Source organism: Astyanax mexicanus, chromosome 3, assembly GCF_023375975.1.
Source record: "Astyanax mexicanus isolate ESR-SI-001 chromosome 3, AstMex3_surface, whole genome shotgun sequence".
Classification (NCBI taxonomy): Eukaryota; Metazoa; Chordata; class Actinopteri; order Characiformes; family Acestrorhamphidae; genus Astyanax; species Astyanax mexicanus.
Window position 1 is genome coordinate 46,699,047 of NC_064410.1, and position 17,731 is coordinate 46,716,777.

The following is a 17,731-nucleotide window of genomic DNA, read 5'->3' on the forward strand; positions in this document are numbered from 1 at the left end:
AGAAAGGGGTTATAGTATAAAATAATAGCAGCCTGTTTATTAAGGGTTAATTTTTTACTTTTAAACTTAGCTTATGTTCATTAAAATTAGTATGAACTGAATTTTAAACTAGTTTACAAAATTCATAATTCATGTGAACTGGCACAACACTGTAGCAAGATTTCAATTGATAATAACTACATAAAAACTACAACTCCCATGAATCAACGCGAGAAAAAACACCCGACATACAGGAAGTGATAGAGGAAGTAGCTTTGGAATCGATACAGGAGCAGGAGCAGTATCTGTTTTACAGAGCAGGTTAATAAAATATAGGCTGTAATCTGCCTGCGCAGCGCTGCAACACCGAACACCATGTCCAGGCAGTCTAACAGATCCACTGACAGTAAGAAGATGGTGAGTGCGTGCTGTGTGTCGGTGCTGTTAGCCTTTAGTTAGCTGCTGTGGCTAATGGTGTATAACTGCAGCTCCACTACCAGAGCAGCTAGCAGTTAGCCAGCTAACTCAGCTACCTGCAGTTTGTTTATATACAGAATTAATCCAGGTTTATTGTGTGTGATTTTGTATCAGATACAGAAATAAGATGTTTACGAGATGTTGGGTGGTTAGTGATTCTCGGCCAAGTAAACGTCGGCTATGAGGATCCAGGTTCAGTTAAATTCAGTAAGAATGAATGGCTGATAGTTGCTAGACAGTCCGATAGGAGCTTTAAGTTAAGCTGGTTTGTTTTCTGCAGTGTTTTCATGTTTGTTTGGGGTGTTATGGAGAATGCTAATGGACAATAACCTCTTAGACTTAGTCTGTAAAAGCTACAGTACAGAGTCTAGAGAAATACAGCCCCACATACAGCTCTGGAAAAGAATTTAGACATCACTTCATTTTCTGAATCAGATTGTCTGATTTTGCTATTTATAGGTTTATGTTTGAGTAAAATGAACATTGTTGTTTTATTCTATAAACTACTGACAACATTTCTCCCAAATTCCAAATAAAAATATTGTCATTTAGAGCATGTATTTGCAGAAAATGAGAAATGGTGGAAATAACAAAAAAGATGCAGAGCTTTCAGACCTCAAATAATGCAAAGAAAACAAGTTCATATTTATAAAGTTTTAAGAGTTCAGAAATCAATATAAAGTGGAATAACCCTATTTTTAAACACAGTTCTCATGCATCTAAGCAAGTTCCTCCACCAGTCTTGCACACTGCTTTTGTATAACTTTATGCCACTCCTAGTGCAACAATTAAAGCTGTTCAGCAACTCACTATTTTTATGTGGACTCTTATTATTGTATTGTGATGTTACTTTAGGGCCATAGGGACCATTAAGATGTAAATCTTAATTGAGGTATTCCATATCATATAGTATGCAATAATATCACTACATAAATTTTTATATTAATTTTATTTTATTTATTTTTTGTCATAGAATATTGCCAGGAATATTCTATCGCAAATATACCCTGAAATATTGTGATATTATTTTAGGACCCTATCCCCCACCCCTGATTAAAATGAAAGTTTTCTAATAATCTGTACATCTCAGCAATGCCCCTTTTCTTTAGAATAAACAAATTTATCTTGATTAAAACATTTTATGTACATCATTCAGATATCTCACTTATTCAAGTGCCATAAAATGTATATGTATAAGTTTTTCAGTATTTTAGGTTATATAAACTACTAGGGCTTTAAGAAAATGTTGTATTGTGATATGTTGTTCTGTACTGCAATACTAGTCAATTTTTAATTCAGTGTTCTTTATTCCTCCATTTAATTTTTTTCTTCATTATAGAATCATATTAAAGACAAACAATTAAGGGACTGTGTGTTATATGCTAGTATTTTGTCTTAAACATTTATTAAAACGCTCAGATATGTATGTTCTGTATAGTAATGTAGTTTTATTTGCACCTTTCTGCTTAAGTTCATGCTGGGCCACAAGGAGGTGCCCAAGACTTTCAGTTGTTGAAACCAGTCACATGATCTGCTCAGCTGAAAGCATTGTTCCTCGGCAAAGGGTAACAGCCCTGCAGTACCGTAGTGCAGTGTTTCTCAAACCAGCTGAAACTACACTGAGAAACCTTGAATAGCACAGTAATAGTTTACATTTAGGATAAACTGATTTGGCTAGTATTGTTATATGTATCATATTGCCAGGTTCTTACTAAAATCCACAGCCCTGTTGATAATCTGACTCAACTTGCTGTGCTTGCCCTTTAAATACCAGAAATGTATCTATTATTATAACTGTTAATTGTGCTATTTGCTAATCATTTATTCTTAGAGTGTAAATGGAAGGTAGCTCTTAATGTTATTGAAACTAAGCAATAAAAAGCTAATTCCTGTTTTCTCCTCTGAATGTGTTTCTGCCTTTTCTCTTACAGAATTCTGAACTGTTTACTCTTACATATGGAGCCCTGGTCACTCAGCTATGTAAAGATTATGAAAATGATGAAGAAGTGAACAAGCAGCTTGAGAAAATGTGAGTCTCTCTTGCTCTCTTTTTCTAGGCCATATATTACAGTAATGTGCAAAAGTCAGATACCACCCATCAAATCAGATTTTTTTTTACTTTTTCAGATATTTTAGATTCAGATTTACTCTTTATTATTGTCATTCAACAACACAGAAATGCATTGCAGAACAAAATTACAGGTAAAGACACAATACATAATGATACAGGATGATTATTACCTGTTGCAGCTATACTGTAAGCAGATAATAAGAGTAAGGAGAAACAATGCATAAAACATAAGAAGTGCATTGTATTAATTTGTATTTAATGTCATGTACTTTGTTTCTTCTGCAGAAAAAAAGTCGCCACAAAAGAATAGTAAATTATTTCACCCCTCCTAAGTTAATTCTTAGGATTTCTACATACCTACTTTTGTTTGGTCTGGACCTTCAGACTTTTTAGTTTGGTCCGAACCAAAAGTATTAAGTTTTAAAGACCAACATTTGGTCAGATTAAAATCTGTTGTTTCTATGGATCAACTGTTCTATGGTTCTTCTTCTTTTTTCTTTTTTTTTGAGCTCTGAACTAGTAATAGGACGTACAGGCTATCATCCCCCATTATACAGTACAAGAAGTGACACAGTTCCATAGGCACAACAGATTGTGCTAGCGATTCTTATATCTACTGTAGATTACTTTAACCCTTATTTATGAACAGAAAAACAAAACCCAAGAATAATTTGTTACGCCCAATCTGCTGCGTGATATGCATCCACCCAAAGGGAAACTGATAAAGGCAGGGAGGCAGAATTTGGCAAAACACCTGGAAAGGTGGCTGGCTGAAATGAAAACATGCCAACACTCAAGGCATACCCTTTTACAACACAATAAAGAGACACAGCCTTTGTGTTTGGTGTTCACTAAACTGCAGCATTAAGCAAAAACTAATAGGGCCAAATCTGTACAACAATGTAACAGAAAACAAACCTTGTTCTATACTTTGGTCCAGATATTTAGGTGAAATATCCTTAAAAATGTCTGCTTCTTTTCTGATTCAGATTCTGAAATTGAGTAATGTGGACTCTGGGTCAGTAGGTCCACAGTTTTCTCCAGTTTTTTCCCTTAACATTTTAGTTTCTTTTGCAAGTGGAGGGTCTTACTTCATCTCTTCAGAAATGTCACCTGAAACTGGGCACCTTGTACTTAATAGCCATTTTGAGTGGAAATGAAATAAACAAAGAGTGGTGCCTGACTTTTACACAGTACAGTATTTCCAGGGAACATTTAGTTTCTTATAATTGCCGGGCATGGCACATCTTACTAGAATGCTGTGCTGTGTCTAAAAGCACAGACCGTAAAGAGGTGAAGGACGTCATTTTTGGTCATTTTTCCACCTCTCTCCACAGTATTGTTGTGGATGAGGGGCGTAGTCCACTGCATGGTATTTGCCAGAAGAAGGTAAAATGTACTAGTATATTCCCCCAGGGACCTCCTCCTGCTCACAGCATGATGTAAAATGAATAGGTAACTGTGTGGCCGTGGTTCTCTCTGTTTAAATGAAAGGCTGTGGTGCTACAGAACACTGACAAATTCCACTGCCTCTGTGAAAAGGAACTTGAGCTAATGTCCATAAAGATATATCACTGTTGGTTTGCACTGTTGTTTTTTTCTCACTTTTATGAAGAAATCATTTGGAAGGCTGATCTTTTTTTTTTTTTTTTTTTTTTAAGAAAAGAGGTGATAATGAGAGAGCATTTTGGTAGCTTGAATTGGCCTTTAATTTTATTTAAAGCTTATCTTGTCAGTGGTCAGAGATGGAGCACTGGTTCAGCTATTCTCTAGTTCCTGTTTGATACAATAAATGTAATAAAAAGGAACGGTTAGGATAGCCTTTTCTTCCTCATTGACATTTTATCCCTGCTATGAACTTGATATGAAAGTATTTAGCAAAGAAATGTGGCAGTATTACAAATAAAATGAAACGGTGCATCATAAAAGACGAGGAGGTTGTTTTTGTTCTGAAGCTCTCTGACAAAATGTTCCTTTCTTTCTTTTGTGTCTTTGTTTCTGTCTTTTGAAGGGGTTACAATATTGGAGTACGACTCATTGAGGACTTCTTGGCTCGCTCCAGCGTAGGCAGGTGTCAGGATTTCCGAGAAACAGCTGATGTCATTGCAAAGGTACCGGAAAGATCCTGAGCCAATTAGAGGTTGAATGCATAACCCATTTGAAGTATGACACGGACACAGAGAGTGAAGGAGAGAGAGAATTGGATGCAAATAACCTTGTAAATGTGCAGAAAAGCAAGTGACTGCGATTTGAACTTTTGTCTCCAGTAGCCTGCATAGTTTTGCAGCTTTCATCATGTCTCCTATTGTTTTGATTTTTCTTAATCTTGCAGGTGGGGAAATATTCTAGCTATGCCACCATAAATTCAGCTGGCTAGCCATTTGCAGCGTCTGAGAGACTTAAGCTGCCTGTTCCCCAGCGTTTGTTATCTCTGGTCCATGATGACCAGATGTATTGTTACTTAGACCAGTTGCGAAACATTGCGCTGCAGAAAGCGTTAGTTCACACTGAAAGAATGACAGTATTTTGCTGTCTCCCCCCACCCTGTTCTCTCTTTGCTCTCCTCTGTGGGCCACGTTGTCAGATGTTAATCTACCGTGTGTCTGTTTGCTCAGAGCACTGGGCTCCTGATCAGAATACTGAGTCTTTGAGCCCTTTAGCACTTCCATCGCTTCCATGGGGAGAGTTCAAAAAGCCAGTGTCAGGTCAAAATTTCCAAACCTTCTGTTCTCTGCTATTAAAAATATCACCCAGGTTATTTAAGAGGCTCAGTTTGCCTGAGGGCATAAACAGTACCTGCAAAGAATGTTATTGACCTGCAAAAAAACGACTGACCTGAATATCACACTTGGATTACGTGAGTCGTTAACAGTATTCAGACTGGGTTGTTCAGTTCATCTGCCTTAAGGGTTTTAACTGTTTTTCATGAACAGGTTGCCTTCAAGATGTACCTGGGCATCACCCCCAGTGTGACTAACTGGAGCCCTGCTGGAGATGAGTTCTCTCTCATCCTGGAGAGCAACCCACTGGTGGACTTTGTGGAGCTTCCAGACAACCACAGCACTCTAATCTACTCTAACTTGCTGTGTGGAGTGCTGAGAGGAGCTTTGGAGATGGTAAATTGATGTTTGTGAACCCTCCTGTTTTGTTGTGGGTCAAACTGATCTGTTGCAAAGTTCAGAAACAGAGGGAACAAATTGTTAGTCATTGTTGTAAACAAAATTGCTGTTCCTTACTACTGCTCATAACTGGACAATTAACCATAAATAATGTATTTTTTGGCCATTTGATGTTGCTGTTTGTATCATATTCAAGGGTTTGTGACCTGTTTCCTCAGGTTCAAATGGCTGTGGATGTGCGATTTGCTCAAGACACGCTAAGAGGAGACAATGTGACAGAGATCCGCATGAAATTCATCAAGAGGATTGAGGAAAACTTGCCTGCAGGAGACGAATGAGGCTGTTGTGATGTGTGATGTGTGATGTATTCGTTCTGGAAAGCTCCAGCTCCTTGGACCTGATAGACTTCTATCGTGAAGTTTCGGTGGGAACCACAGACCTACAGTTAGTCAAAGAAAAAACAAACCAAGAAAAGAAAAACATCGGACTCCCTTTCTGTCTCCTCAGGCATCGCAGTACAGTACATCCTCAGCCATCTTTCTACTTTCTTTTTTTTTTTTTTTTTTGGGTTAGACAATTGAAACCACCTGAGACTTTTCTGCTCTCAGTGAATTCTCACTTCTCCTAACTTGGAGTTTTATATAGAGCCCTTTTCAGATATTCAGAGGTCATCTCACTTGATCTCATTAGGAAGACTCATGAAGTAGATGATTCTTGTGATTGCTGTTGTTATAAATATCCCAAAAATCCGTATGGAATTTGTAATCAATGAATAAGAAATGTATACCTAATGTTTAGTCACATTTTGAATGATCTTTGAGGAAAATAATAGTACCGCAGCACTAAGTGGTATTGTTCTCTTTAGTTCATCATCATTATTTTGCTGAATGAAAGAAACAGGGGACGTGTGTTCAGGCTCATTTTAATTTGGATTGTAATTGAGCACAGATGTACCATGTATCCCCTTTTACTAGGGATATCTTTATCTCCTCTCTTGGCCCCATATTGAAGAAGTTTTCAGTCTTGTGGAATTTGCATCTCATAGTTTGGCATAACTTGTAAAAAGCCATGTGTTTCCTTTTTTTGATTCTGTCTCTTTTTTCTGTCATGTAAAGGATATGTGGCACATGTGAGTGTATTTATTTACCAATGGGAAAATGTATCAAATGTAATAAATTACTAACTGAATGAGCACAGTGTCTCATTCTTCTCCATGCTCTTAAATGCTGCCACACCTGTTTGTATTTGTCGGCTTATTTCCATAAATTCACATAATTGAATCATTAGATGCATTACATAGCACAGAACTCTTTTATTTCTTACAAGCTTATCAAAAGCAAGTTTTATCCTTCACCTAAAAGCAACATGTAGAGACTGGGGCCCTTGTTTAAATCAGAACAGAGCCGCAGTCTTGCATGGTCTGGTAGAAGACAGGCTTTATGGAAAGTTCAGTGCTGTTCAGTCAGTCTGGGAGGGGTCACAGAGCCGGGTAGAGAATGGGACCTGTGTGTCTAGCGCAAGTGCCTAGTCTGTGGCAGGTCCCTCCACACGTGTGTAATGAAGTGTTGTGGCACCAGCCCTGTTCCTCTCCTGAGGTTATCAAGAAGAGGCCTTTACACTGCTGGGGACTGTTATACCTGCAGTGCAGCTGAAGTCAAACAACAATAACAAGGGCCTAATTTGTCTCAGATGTTTACTCAAGCAACATGGAAGCAATCAAGGGCTGCAAGTTCACCGGTGCGTGTGCAGGACAGGGTGTTTTTGGAGACGGTGTGTTTTAACAGGGTGACTTAGGGGTGTGTAGACTGGTTTAGGGCATAGGGCAGAGATCGTTGGCCATTCACTAAAAGGCGCTCATTTCTCTAGCAGATTTCTGGGCCTAACACCTGTTAATGGCCTTACGTCATTCAGGAGTCGCAGGCAGGAGTCTCATTTTCCAACATTCCTCACCTCGTCAATCTCAAGTGGAACGAAAATGAGTGTTAATGTAGTGAGTTCCTAGTTTGTGGAGCTTGAATTCAATCTCGGAAACTTCAGGCATGTGGTATTTTTGCTGTTTCTTAGGTGGTTTTTCAGCCTACTTTAAATTTAATTGTAACTCTTAAAGTTTAACCATTTGTTTTTCTTCACAGTTCAGTAACTAAGAAGAAGGCAAATATATTTACAGTGGTTAAATTCAACATGATGAACAAAAAACTAAATCTTAGCAAGTGAAATTTGCTAAATTTGAGACAATAAATCTCTGATAAGACTTTTTGTCTTACTAAGCATTGTAAGTGTTAGATTATTTTGCTTATTTTAGGGATAATTATCTTAATCATTCTTAATGTGTACCTTATTTTAAGTCATTTGAACAAAATAAGCACAATCAAGCAGCAATCAAGTTTTTCTGAGTCTTGTGTCCAAAACAGTGACTTTTTGTTTTGTTTGATTTGGATGGTTTTTTTTTTTTTGCGTTTTGAGACTTTGCCATTGTTTTTTGTAAGAAATCTTACTAAGAAAATTTTGCTTACCCCATTGGCATTTTTTTTGCTTAATATACATATATTTGTCTTAATTTGCATATATTTTGTCTAGTTTTTGCCAATGGATTTTTTGCAGTGTGTGGGACAGTTGTTGTTTTTTTTTAACTAAAATCTAAACTTTTGAAAAAATTGCATTTGTTTATGATTAGTGTATGTAGTGTGTGCAGTATACCCTGTATGCAGACCCACATTTCACTTTTAGTACTGTAGTTATTACCATCAGTTTCATAGGCTGTACTACAAAACTTTGAGGAATATCAAGGTATATCACAATACATGCCGAAACAAAAAGTATCAATCAAATTACCTTGATTGTCTCTGGTTTCTTTACAGTGGTAATGAACGGGACCAGGGGTCACAGTGTCTACAATGTAAATGTACACTGTAGAACCTAACTGCCCTACTTACTGAAATAAATAAAATAAATACTACAGAAAGCTGGGAACACAAGCTGATTAAGTCAAATGAACTGAGTACAGGGTGTCTTTCCTACCTTTACTTACCATCAGTATTTGTTCACTTGTAATCTGTATTGTACCATAACAGTTCGGTCTTATTGTTAGCTATAAAAGTAAAAATCAACACCTGTTAGTTGTCAGGTTTTATGAGCCTATCCCACTAGGAAAATAGGTAATTCAGCAGTGCACAACTCCAGCCCAGAAGCCAGACTCAAGCAAAGTTTTCTAGTTGACAATTAGACTGACGAACTTGAAAGAATAAGTAGGATAGGGATTATAGGTAGGATACGGATTAACAGATTATAAAATTAATTTGTATCAATATATAAAATTCCAGCTGTTGCTGAAAATATCTGGTGACTGTCTACATGAGAATCAAGAGCACCATGCGAGAAATGGTATAAACTTAGCTCAAACGTTTTTACTAATCAGTGACTTGTCAGTTGATTGAGCGTGACTTGATTTCAAGATGGCGGCGCCCGGAGAACTACCTCAAAGTAACGTGAGTCCTTTTTATTAAACTTTCTGTGCACTTTCAAATTTCTCAGTGCCCCGTTTTAAATATCAGAGCTCTCAGAATTCTACCAGTGAAGTGTGGCGCTACTTTAAGCTTGTTAATGATGTAAAAATAGCTATTTCTTTGCATGGGCACTGCTATGCCCGTATCACTAGCATTGTAACCCTGTTGGGAGCATTGGCTAAAAATGCTGTATTTTGAAATGTTAGGGATGAACAGAGGTTAAGATTGCACCGTTGTGTTTTACTACACCCTAAACCCATTTCATACCCGATTTCTCATTTAAATTAATTTAAATAACAATTAAGTGCATTGTTTTTAACTTCAGGGAGCTTATAAATCGATTTAACTTCACTGTTTGACTGTATGCATTTTCCTGAATGTTTTGTTAAAAATATCTTTATCAGGCACAAAGCAGCATGTTTGTTCCCAGTGTAACAAATATGACCAAATAAGGCAATCTAGAATGGTGCATTTTACATCTAGTCACCCTGAATTGCTTTTGGTATGGCATTCTTATACAATAATTATGTAAAAAGTCTAAAAGACTGAGGAACTCCTCTTTATTTCATATACCTTCTATTTATCTGCTTCACTAGTAGCCACTAGAGGTAGCTGTGAGTATTGTAGTGCTCATTCTGTACTTTCCATAGGCTCTGTTCTTCTCAGCTTTTCGATTTCCATAATACATAGGGTATGTTCTGGTTGTCTTTAACTGTTGGAGGCAGGAACATTATTTACTGAATGAATCTGCTTTCTCTTTCATTGACGTTTACAGGAAAAATGAAGGGGGAATTATTCAGAGCCCATTCATCCCCCCCCCCCCCCCCCCTTTCCTTTAAAGACAGATCCTCCCAGATTATGCAGCAATAAATGTATCTGTTTAATGTATATATTGGAAAGTGAGTGGGGAGGAAATGGCTGAGCACAGACGTTAGTGTAAATCATTTGGCAGAATTAGTCCTGTGTATCATGGGGATATACAGCTGGGATTGTGTACTGTGTGAAAACCTGTATCATTCTTCCATATGCTCTCAGGAATTCCTTTCTATGTCTACGTCTATCGTTCTTTCATTCTTTACTTTCTGTCTCACACTCTCTCTCTCACGTTCCCCTTTTGCATTATTCTGCTTAAAAATCCAGCTCAAGACTAGAGCTGGGCGATATGGTAAAAATATTACATTATTTAAATAATATCACATTATTTAAATAAGTTTTAACAATACACCCTATTTATTGTAAACAAAATTCATCGACAGTGGGAAATTCTTACAAACTGTTCTTCAAATAGTGTGATTTTTTTTTTTTTTAACATGATTTTTGTGCTTTTTGTAATAAAATGTGTATCTGGTTTAGTATATATGTTTTTTTACCCACATTTACTGAAGGCTATTTGTGGGCAGCTGGTTCTGAAAGGTTTAAGCTGCTTATTCGGATGAAAACATGTTAACTAGGTTAACTAGGTCTTGACCAGCATATTGTATGTTGTATTTAATTTGGGTCATGCTTGGAAGATGCTGGTTATGCTGGGGATGCTCACCAATGTGCTTGGTCTGGTTATGCTTGTCAACAAGCTTGGTCAAACTTAGTTATCTATCTTCGTCAGGTTGGTCATGCTTGTAGACCACATAAACCATCAAATGAAAACCTACTAAATGCTGGTCAAATCTCAGCTGTTTATCCATCTCAACCAGCGTCACCAGCTTGTATTTTCCAGCAGGGATTTATATATTTTATTGCCAATATTTGGTTCGGTAAGTTCCAATCCTGTTTCTAATTTGTACCCCTACCCCTTGATTTTGAGTGTAACCCTTCCACTTGAAACAGAGTCCTCCCTCTAAGAATGAAGACAACCCATCAAGAACCTGTAGGTGACCCTGCCAAGCTGATGTGATAGCAATGGAGCACTATACAGAAACCTAGCTCCTGGATAACTAGTTAATTTTAGGGTTTGAATGTCTTCAGAAAGGGGCAGGTGGTGCAGCAATTAATTATTAGTGTCCATTCCTTAAGTTATCTGTGATAGGGAGCTTTTATTACCTTTTAATTTATTTTTCTGTTCTACCTTAAATGCTGCATCCTCTGTCCTCTGTTGCACCATTTAAGGTGGAACGGGACAATTAGCTACTTAGACAAAGTACTAGCGATTTTTTATGCTTGTTACAGAGTCTGTAAAAAAGATGGACGCCGTGTCGCCGTTCCCATTCATTTAATGAAAATGAAGCCAAAATCCGCCATGTTAGCAATCCTGAAACCCGAATCTGTGCAGTAGAGACCAGAAGAGGGAGAAAGACTGTGGAGAGACAGCCTACTCATTTGAATAACCCTGCCCCTAAGGGCTGCCTCGAGGTCACAGGCTGCAAAGCGGAGCGGAGCTGACGGTCTGTTATTGGTCCCGCCCATAACCAGCCCTTTTACAATAACCACACCTTTTTGAATAGAGCTGAATAACGTTTTAAAAAACGAATTCTGTGGGGATATAAAAATTTGACAATATAAGCAGAGGTTATACTAGCTGTTGCATTTAAATAATGGAGGTAGAATTACAGTATATTGGAAAAACGTGATTGAAAGTTGTCTATTTTGCCAATGAAACCTATGGGAATGGGCTGGGTTACACAGCTTTCTGCAACCGAACAGCAGGGGGTGCTTGACCTGTGGTGGCTTCACTTTCACAGTCTATAGCTTGTTATGAAAAAAATGGCCATAAAACATGAAAACTACATATTATGGTAATATAGTTGTTATTGTCATTTTTAACAGGGAAACTTTGTGGGTTTCTTTAGTAGCTTGTGACGCCATCTTGCCAGTTATTCCTATAGTCCACTGTTTGAAAGGTTTCTCTAAAAAAACTCTGTTGGTCCTTGTAGCCTTAAAACTTCACCTTCTCTTTCCAGCCTAACAAGAATCGGAACACCCTACCCCTGGGCGTGCAAGTGCAGAAGAGATGGGTGAAATGGGATTGGGCCTAAGTCTCACTTTCAGTAAGTCTCACTTTTAGTCTTCCACTTACTCTACTTTCTCCATATTCTGCTCTAACAAAAACAACTTAGCTGTCATCAGCCATCACCAGCACGTTATAATGAATACAGTTACTGTTTAAAATGTTGTGTATTTTACAGTATAAGGAGCGGAGTGATAAGTTTTTAGCCCCTCTGTTCTGCTCTCCTTCACATACACTCACCGACTGATTATTATGCTAGTCTGATATTGCACATATTTCAGACAAAAAAATGTCGGAATTTCTACCCAGATTTTGACCCAGCTTGCATTACGTTCTCCTTCATCATAAGCAACTGGGCTTCACTGCCTATTTTTTTCTCTTCTCCCTCTGTCTTACAGAGGGGTTTCCAGCACACCGTCATATTTGCACCATGCAAGGAAACGGTTATCAATATTTCATTCCTGACATTCAATTTGTCCAGCATATGCCACCAGCTCACGCCGTTTCTGTCTGTACTTTTAAGAGAGTTTTTATTAAGACAGTTCTAGCAAGTAAGTAGCAAATGTTACAGACCTGAGATGATGCACACCAATCTCGTTTAAGCTCCCCAAACGCTACCATGTGGCTTTTATAGAAAACAAATGGGCAATGGCACGCTGAAACAATAAAGTTCTGTGGATGGCCTAGTGCTGGCCTACGGTTACTGAATCCCCCTCATCCATCCTCCCTTCTCCCTTTCCCACTCAATCTCTCCCTCTGGATCCACACTTTCAAGCCTTGCCAGAATGAAGGGATTGGCAGAGGGAGAGATGGAAGGTGGAGAAAAGAGAAAGAGAGAAAGAGCAGAGGAAGGCAGTCAGCATTTCATAAACATACCTTTTGGGAAAATCTAGCATGATCCGCACTGTAGAGCTCTAGTTTAATAAAAAGTCTCAGAAAAGAAGAGTCACATCTATCTATCCAAGTGTGTGTTCAGACTGCCAGCTTAAATCTGATTTTTGATAGTCTGGACAGCTAGAAACCACATGAAATCCATTTTTCGCTAATCATATCCAAGCCACATGTGGAGGTTTTTTAAAAAAAAGGCAATTACAATCCGATTTGTACAACCTCAGTCTGGATGCCCTGGCCATTCAAAATAGATATTCAATATATATATATTGGAATCTACAGCTTGCTAAATACATTTTGGAGGTGTAAATATACCCTAATGAGCCAAGACTATCATTTTATAGATCCGTTGTACCTACAGGTGCATCTAAAACAAATCCAATAAAAACAACTTTTATGGCGATGCAGATTTCATTTTCCAGCAGGACTTGGCACAATGCCAAATGTATCAATTGGTCTTACATAATATTCTAATTTCCTGTGATACTTATTTTTGGGTTTTCTTTAGCTGTAAACCATAATCAACAATAAAAGAAAAAAACAATTAAAGCAGATCACTCTGTGTGTAATACATCTATATAATATATGTTTCACATTTTAAACTGAATTACTGAAATATAGTAACTTTTATATGAAATTCTATTTTTTAAGATGCACCTGTACATGGGTTTTGCAACAGTAATTGAGTTTTACAGTCACTTACAGTTACAGTCCATGTTTCAGACATGTAATCAACAATGCCACGATAGTACAGTTTCCACTGGACATTGAACCATTACAAATCAAAGATACATTTGGATGCTTAGTTGTTTCCTTTCTCATTTTTTAATGGATTTACAACATCAATCTCTTTTTCAGCCAGTATCTGCATTTTAAATGTGATTAGTTCTCTTTTACCATTTCCTTTAAAGTGTTTAATCCTTAAGCCTCTCAATCAGTGAAACCCAAAACAAGCAAAGAACAAAATAGGGACACGTCTGGTCATTGTTTATGAGGATTAGTTCTAGTCCCGAGGGCTTTCACCCTGGTAGACAGAGTGACCATGATTTGAGAGGTCAGCCATGGTTTTCCAAACATTCTAGACAAGTGCAAGTTAAATGGGCATGTACTGTAGTTTTCTGTCAGACAGCAATAAAACAGAGCCAGACAAAAACACAGTCTGTGATAACTGATTTTATTATGGCTTTTCAGAACTGGCCCAGCAGCAGCTGTATAACTTTCTTGCTTGTTTCTGTTAGACCTTTTTCATAATTGTACTGACATTTAGGTAAGTAGTATTCCATTTGTTCATATAGAAAACATGGTTCCTCTGACATATCTTTATGCATTTTCATTTACAATGCATTCAGTATGGATGACACAGGTGCTATTAACTACACCATAGCTTACTGTAAAAAAAAAAAACAGTAAGCTATGTACAAAAAATATTGGACATTATGGACAGTTTACTTATATAAACACAGGGTTTCCAGATATTTCATGTTTTGTATGGTTTTTGAACATGCATTTGGGCTTGTAGGCATCTGGGATGCACCATCACACAGTGAATTAATGTTCCAGATTTTTTTTTTTAAGAAATGGATGTCCTAAGCTCCAGACCAAAGATAAAAAGAACCATCCAGACTTTTATCAAATCCAAAATCTCTAGCGTGTCCCTTTTTTTGTTTGTTTGTTTTTTTTGCTGGTTCTGAGTTTCACTGAGAGCCTTAAGGGCTAATAACTTCAAAGATAATAGTAAATGTAGGGGTTGGTGTGGTGCAGTGGATAACACCACCACCTGCCAGTCAGCTACCATTTGGGAGACCAACTACAGAATGGGACAAAATAACAACAAAAGCACTTTATCGCTTGTTATCTTTGATGCCAGATTGTCTTTTAAGTGTTGTGAAAAAAAAGGACAACATTACATTAAGTGGCGTTTTGGGATTTGTTGCAGTAATGAACGTATATTAACAAAAGAAGTTAAGATAAACAGACAAAACATGAAATACTGAAGAATTGGGCTCCCCCCAATCTCACTCCCACCAAACTTCAAAACTTGAGAGCCCTGTAATGAACATAAATGACTTTTGCAACAGCAAACATTACAGTAAATGTGTGTAAATGACAGCAAAAATTCAGCATCTTAAAACTAAAAACTAAGTTGTTAAACGGCGCGGGGTTGCCGCTGTTCACCGACGTGTGTTTCAGAACTTTCGAATCGGACAGTTCTTCACGCCTGACACTGAAACTCCACCCTCTTTGACTAGGTCTGCCTAACAACAGAGCGATCTATATTCTGATTGGCTCAACGAGAGTACATTATAATATACAGCCGATGGATTGGCAAGCGTGAGAAATACCATGTGTGGCGTGTGAGCGTGTGAACTCGCTAAGGTGCGTGTGTCACACGCTCAAAGCGTGAGACTTGAGAATACTCGTTCATTATCTGAGCCTGCAGTGCTTCCTATAAACAGTTTTGCCTCTGTTTCTAATTTGCTATCAAACTGTATGAATGGTACTTGTTTTGAATCTGCTTTTTGAATCTAGTCTTTTCCATCTCTGCGTCTCTTGAGACTCTGCCATTGATGTAGATGTAATCTATGCACCACATTCTACTTTCCAACTTTCCAATGTGTCATTCTGCTAAAACATGAGGGGAGAAAAATGTTGCTTTTAATTTGACATGGTTTTGCCTGTGAAACACATTGTACCTATGGCTCCATCATTCTATAGTTATGCTTATCAATGTGCAGATGTAAGCATATATTTATATCAATCTCCTGGACAATATAGAATGTTATAATTCCTCCTGAAATGTAGGTATGTGAGAGACCTGAATTGCCCTGTACTAAAATCAAACCAGGCTCGCACTGTCAAGTCTGCATGCATAGCTCAGGCAGACTGTGTTTCATATGAGGTGTACAGCCATAGCAATGCTCTTGAACCCAATATACAGTAGATCATCACCTTGCATCTTCGGTGAACTGCAGCTATTGATAATCTTATAATGTTTGGCTGATGTCTCTTACTGTTTTTAAATCTTATAGTGGATTTTCTGTCGTTTTTCGGAGCAACTCTGCATGTTGAGAAATAGCAAAAAACATGCTGTTCATTGAACCTTAAAGGGTTCTTTGCACTGGTGGAAAACATTTTGTAAATTATACAATATAAAATCTTTTGAAATAACCCCTTTTTCTGTGCTCGAGAAATCGTAACACATGTGAAGTCTATTATCCCAGTCATTATGGTGCCTTAAAATGGAAGACTGTGTATGAAAAGTGCTGTAATGTGTTCCTATAAAAACACCCTTATCTGAGAATGTGCTCTTTAATCATGTGACTTGTTGGGGTACAAATATAAAACTGTTTATTAAAGAGATAAACTGAAAAATATGTATACTTTTGTTCCAAAAATGGAGGCCACTGCTCATGATGCAGCAGCTCTGCCTTAAAAAAGTTAATATTGAACTAAAATCATATTTCATTAATAAATGCAGATTTTGTTATGTGCCATGAACCACAGTGTGGAACAAATAGGGTCTTACCAATAAACTGGTCTGGTTTGAACTTTCCAACCAATTAGAAGAAGCCAAGGCAGTCTATTGTTTACATTACATTACATTACATTACATTACATTACATTACATTTGGCAGACGCTTTTGTCCAAAGCAACTTACAATAGTCAAGTACAAAAGTAATAGAAGTTACGATAAAACATTTTTAGATAGGGCTTAAAGGAGGTCAAAGGGAAAAAAGGGATAGAGAAGTGAAGGAGGGGAAGAAGGAAATGAGGTTAGAAGTAGTTAGTGTGTTAGAGGTGTTAGGAGAGTAAGTGCTCTTTGAAGAGCTCTGTCTTCAGGAGTTTCTTAAAGATAGTGAGAGATTCTCCTGATCTGGTAGTGGAAGGTAGTTTGTTCTACCATTGGGGAACTCTGTATGAGAACAGTCTGGATTGCTTTGTGTGAGTGTTTGTTTGGTAAGGCGAGGCGACGTTCATTGGAGGAGCGCAGCGGGCGGGAGTAAGTGTAACCCTTTAGGAGTGAGTGCAGGTAGGAAGGAGCTGTTCTGTTCTGTCATTACCTTGTAGGCGATTGTAAGAGTTTTGAATTTGATGCGAGCATCAACTGGTAGCCAATGGAGCTCAATGAGTCAACCATTCAACCCACAACAGAAGAAGAAAACGAACCAGTGTTATGGCAAAATATGTTCACACAAATCCACAGCAGTATGGACCCAACAGATTATACTTTGGACTGCTATATCTACTGTAACTGTAGATTAATCCTTATTTATTAACAGAAATAAAAGGAAGCTGAGGATAATTTCTTGGCTATTCTGCTATGTGACATAACCTGAAAGGGGGGCTGAATACTGGCAGGAAGGTAGAATTTGGCACAACTCCTGGAAAAGCTACTTGCCCAAATGACAACATTCTACAGACCAATCAGTGTCAGATATAGGGAGACGTAGCCCACGAAGGTGATGAACACAGGATATAGAAAAATATATAATACAATGTAATAAAGACTTAGGCTTTGTTCACATTACCAGGCTGAAGTGACTCAAATCTGATTTTTTGCTTAATATGGTTCAGATGTGATTTTTTTCATGACTGTGTGAACGTGCCAAATCCGATTTTTATTTTTTATTTTTTCAAATCACATCCGGTCCATGGAGATGCAACGTGAATGTGAATGGTCAAATTGGAATTCATGCATCTTTTTGCCTTAACGCATGTGTTACTACATGCTTCTCTCTCATACCCACA

The 17,731-nt window shown here is 37.7% G+C and overlaps 1 protein-coding gene across 1 annotated transcript; it reads left to right on the forward strand.

Moving 5' to 3' along the window:
* The first annotated feature begins 226 nt into the window (after nucleotides 1-226).
* On the forward strand, nucleotides 227-6,838 carry trappc3 (trafficking protein particle complex subunit 3). Its single transcript, XM_015608266.3, has 5 exons — nucleotides 227-396; nucleotides 2,388-2,485; nucleotides 4,539-4,638; nucleotides 5,461-5,643; nucleotides 5,865-6,838. Exons 1-5 carry the CDS (start codon nucleotides 355-357, stop codon nucleotides 5,982-5,984), a joined length of 543 nt encoding a protein of 180 aa, XP_015463752.3. The 5' UTR covers nucleotides 227-354; the 3' UTR covers nucleotides 5,985-6,838.
* The last annotated feature ends 10,893 nt before the right edge of the window (nucleotides 6,839-17,731 follow it).

Coding starts and splice junctions, on each gene's coding strand:
- trappc3 (XM_015608266.3), top strand. CDS start 355: ATGTCCAGGCAGTCTAACAGATCCACTGACAGTAAGAAGATG. Junction 397..2,387: donor CCACTGACAGTAAGAAGATG/GTGAGTGCGTGC, acceptor TTTCTCTTACAG/AATTCTGAACTGTTTACTCT. Junction 5,644..5,864: donor TGAGAGGAGCTTTGGAGATG/GTAAATTGATGT, acceptor CTGTTTCCTCAG/GTTCAAATGGCTGTGGATGT.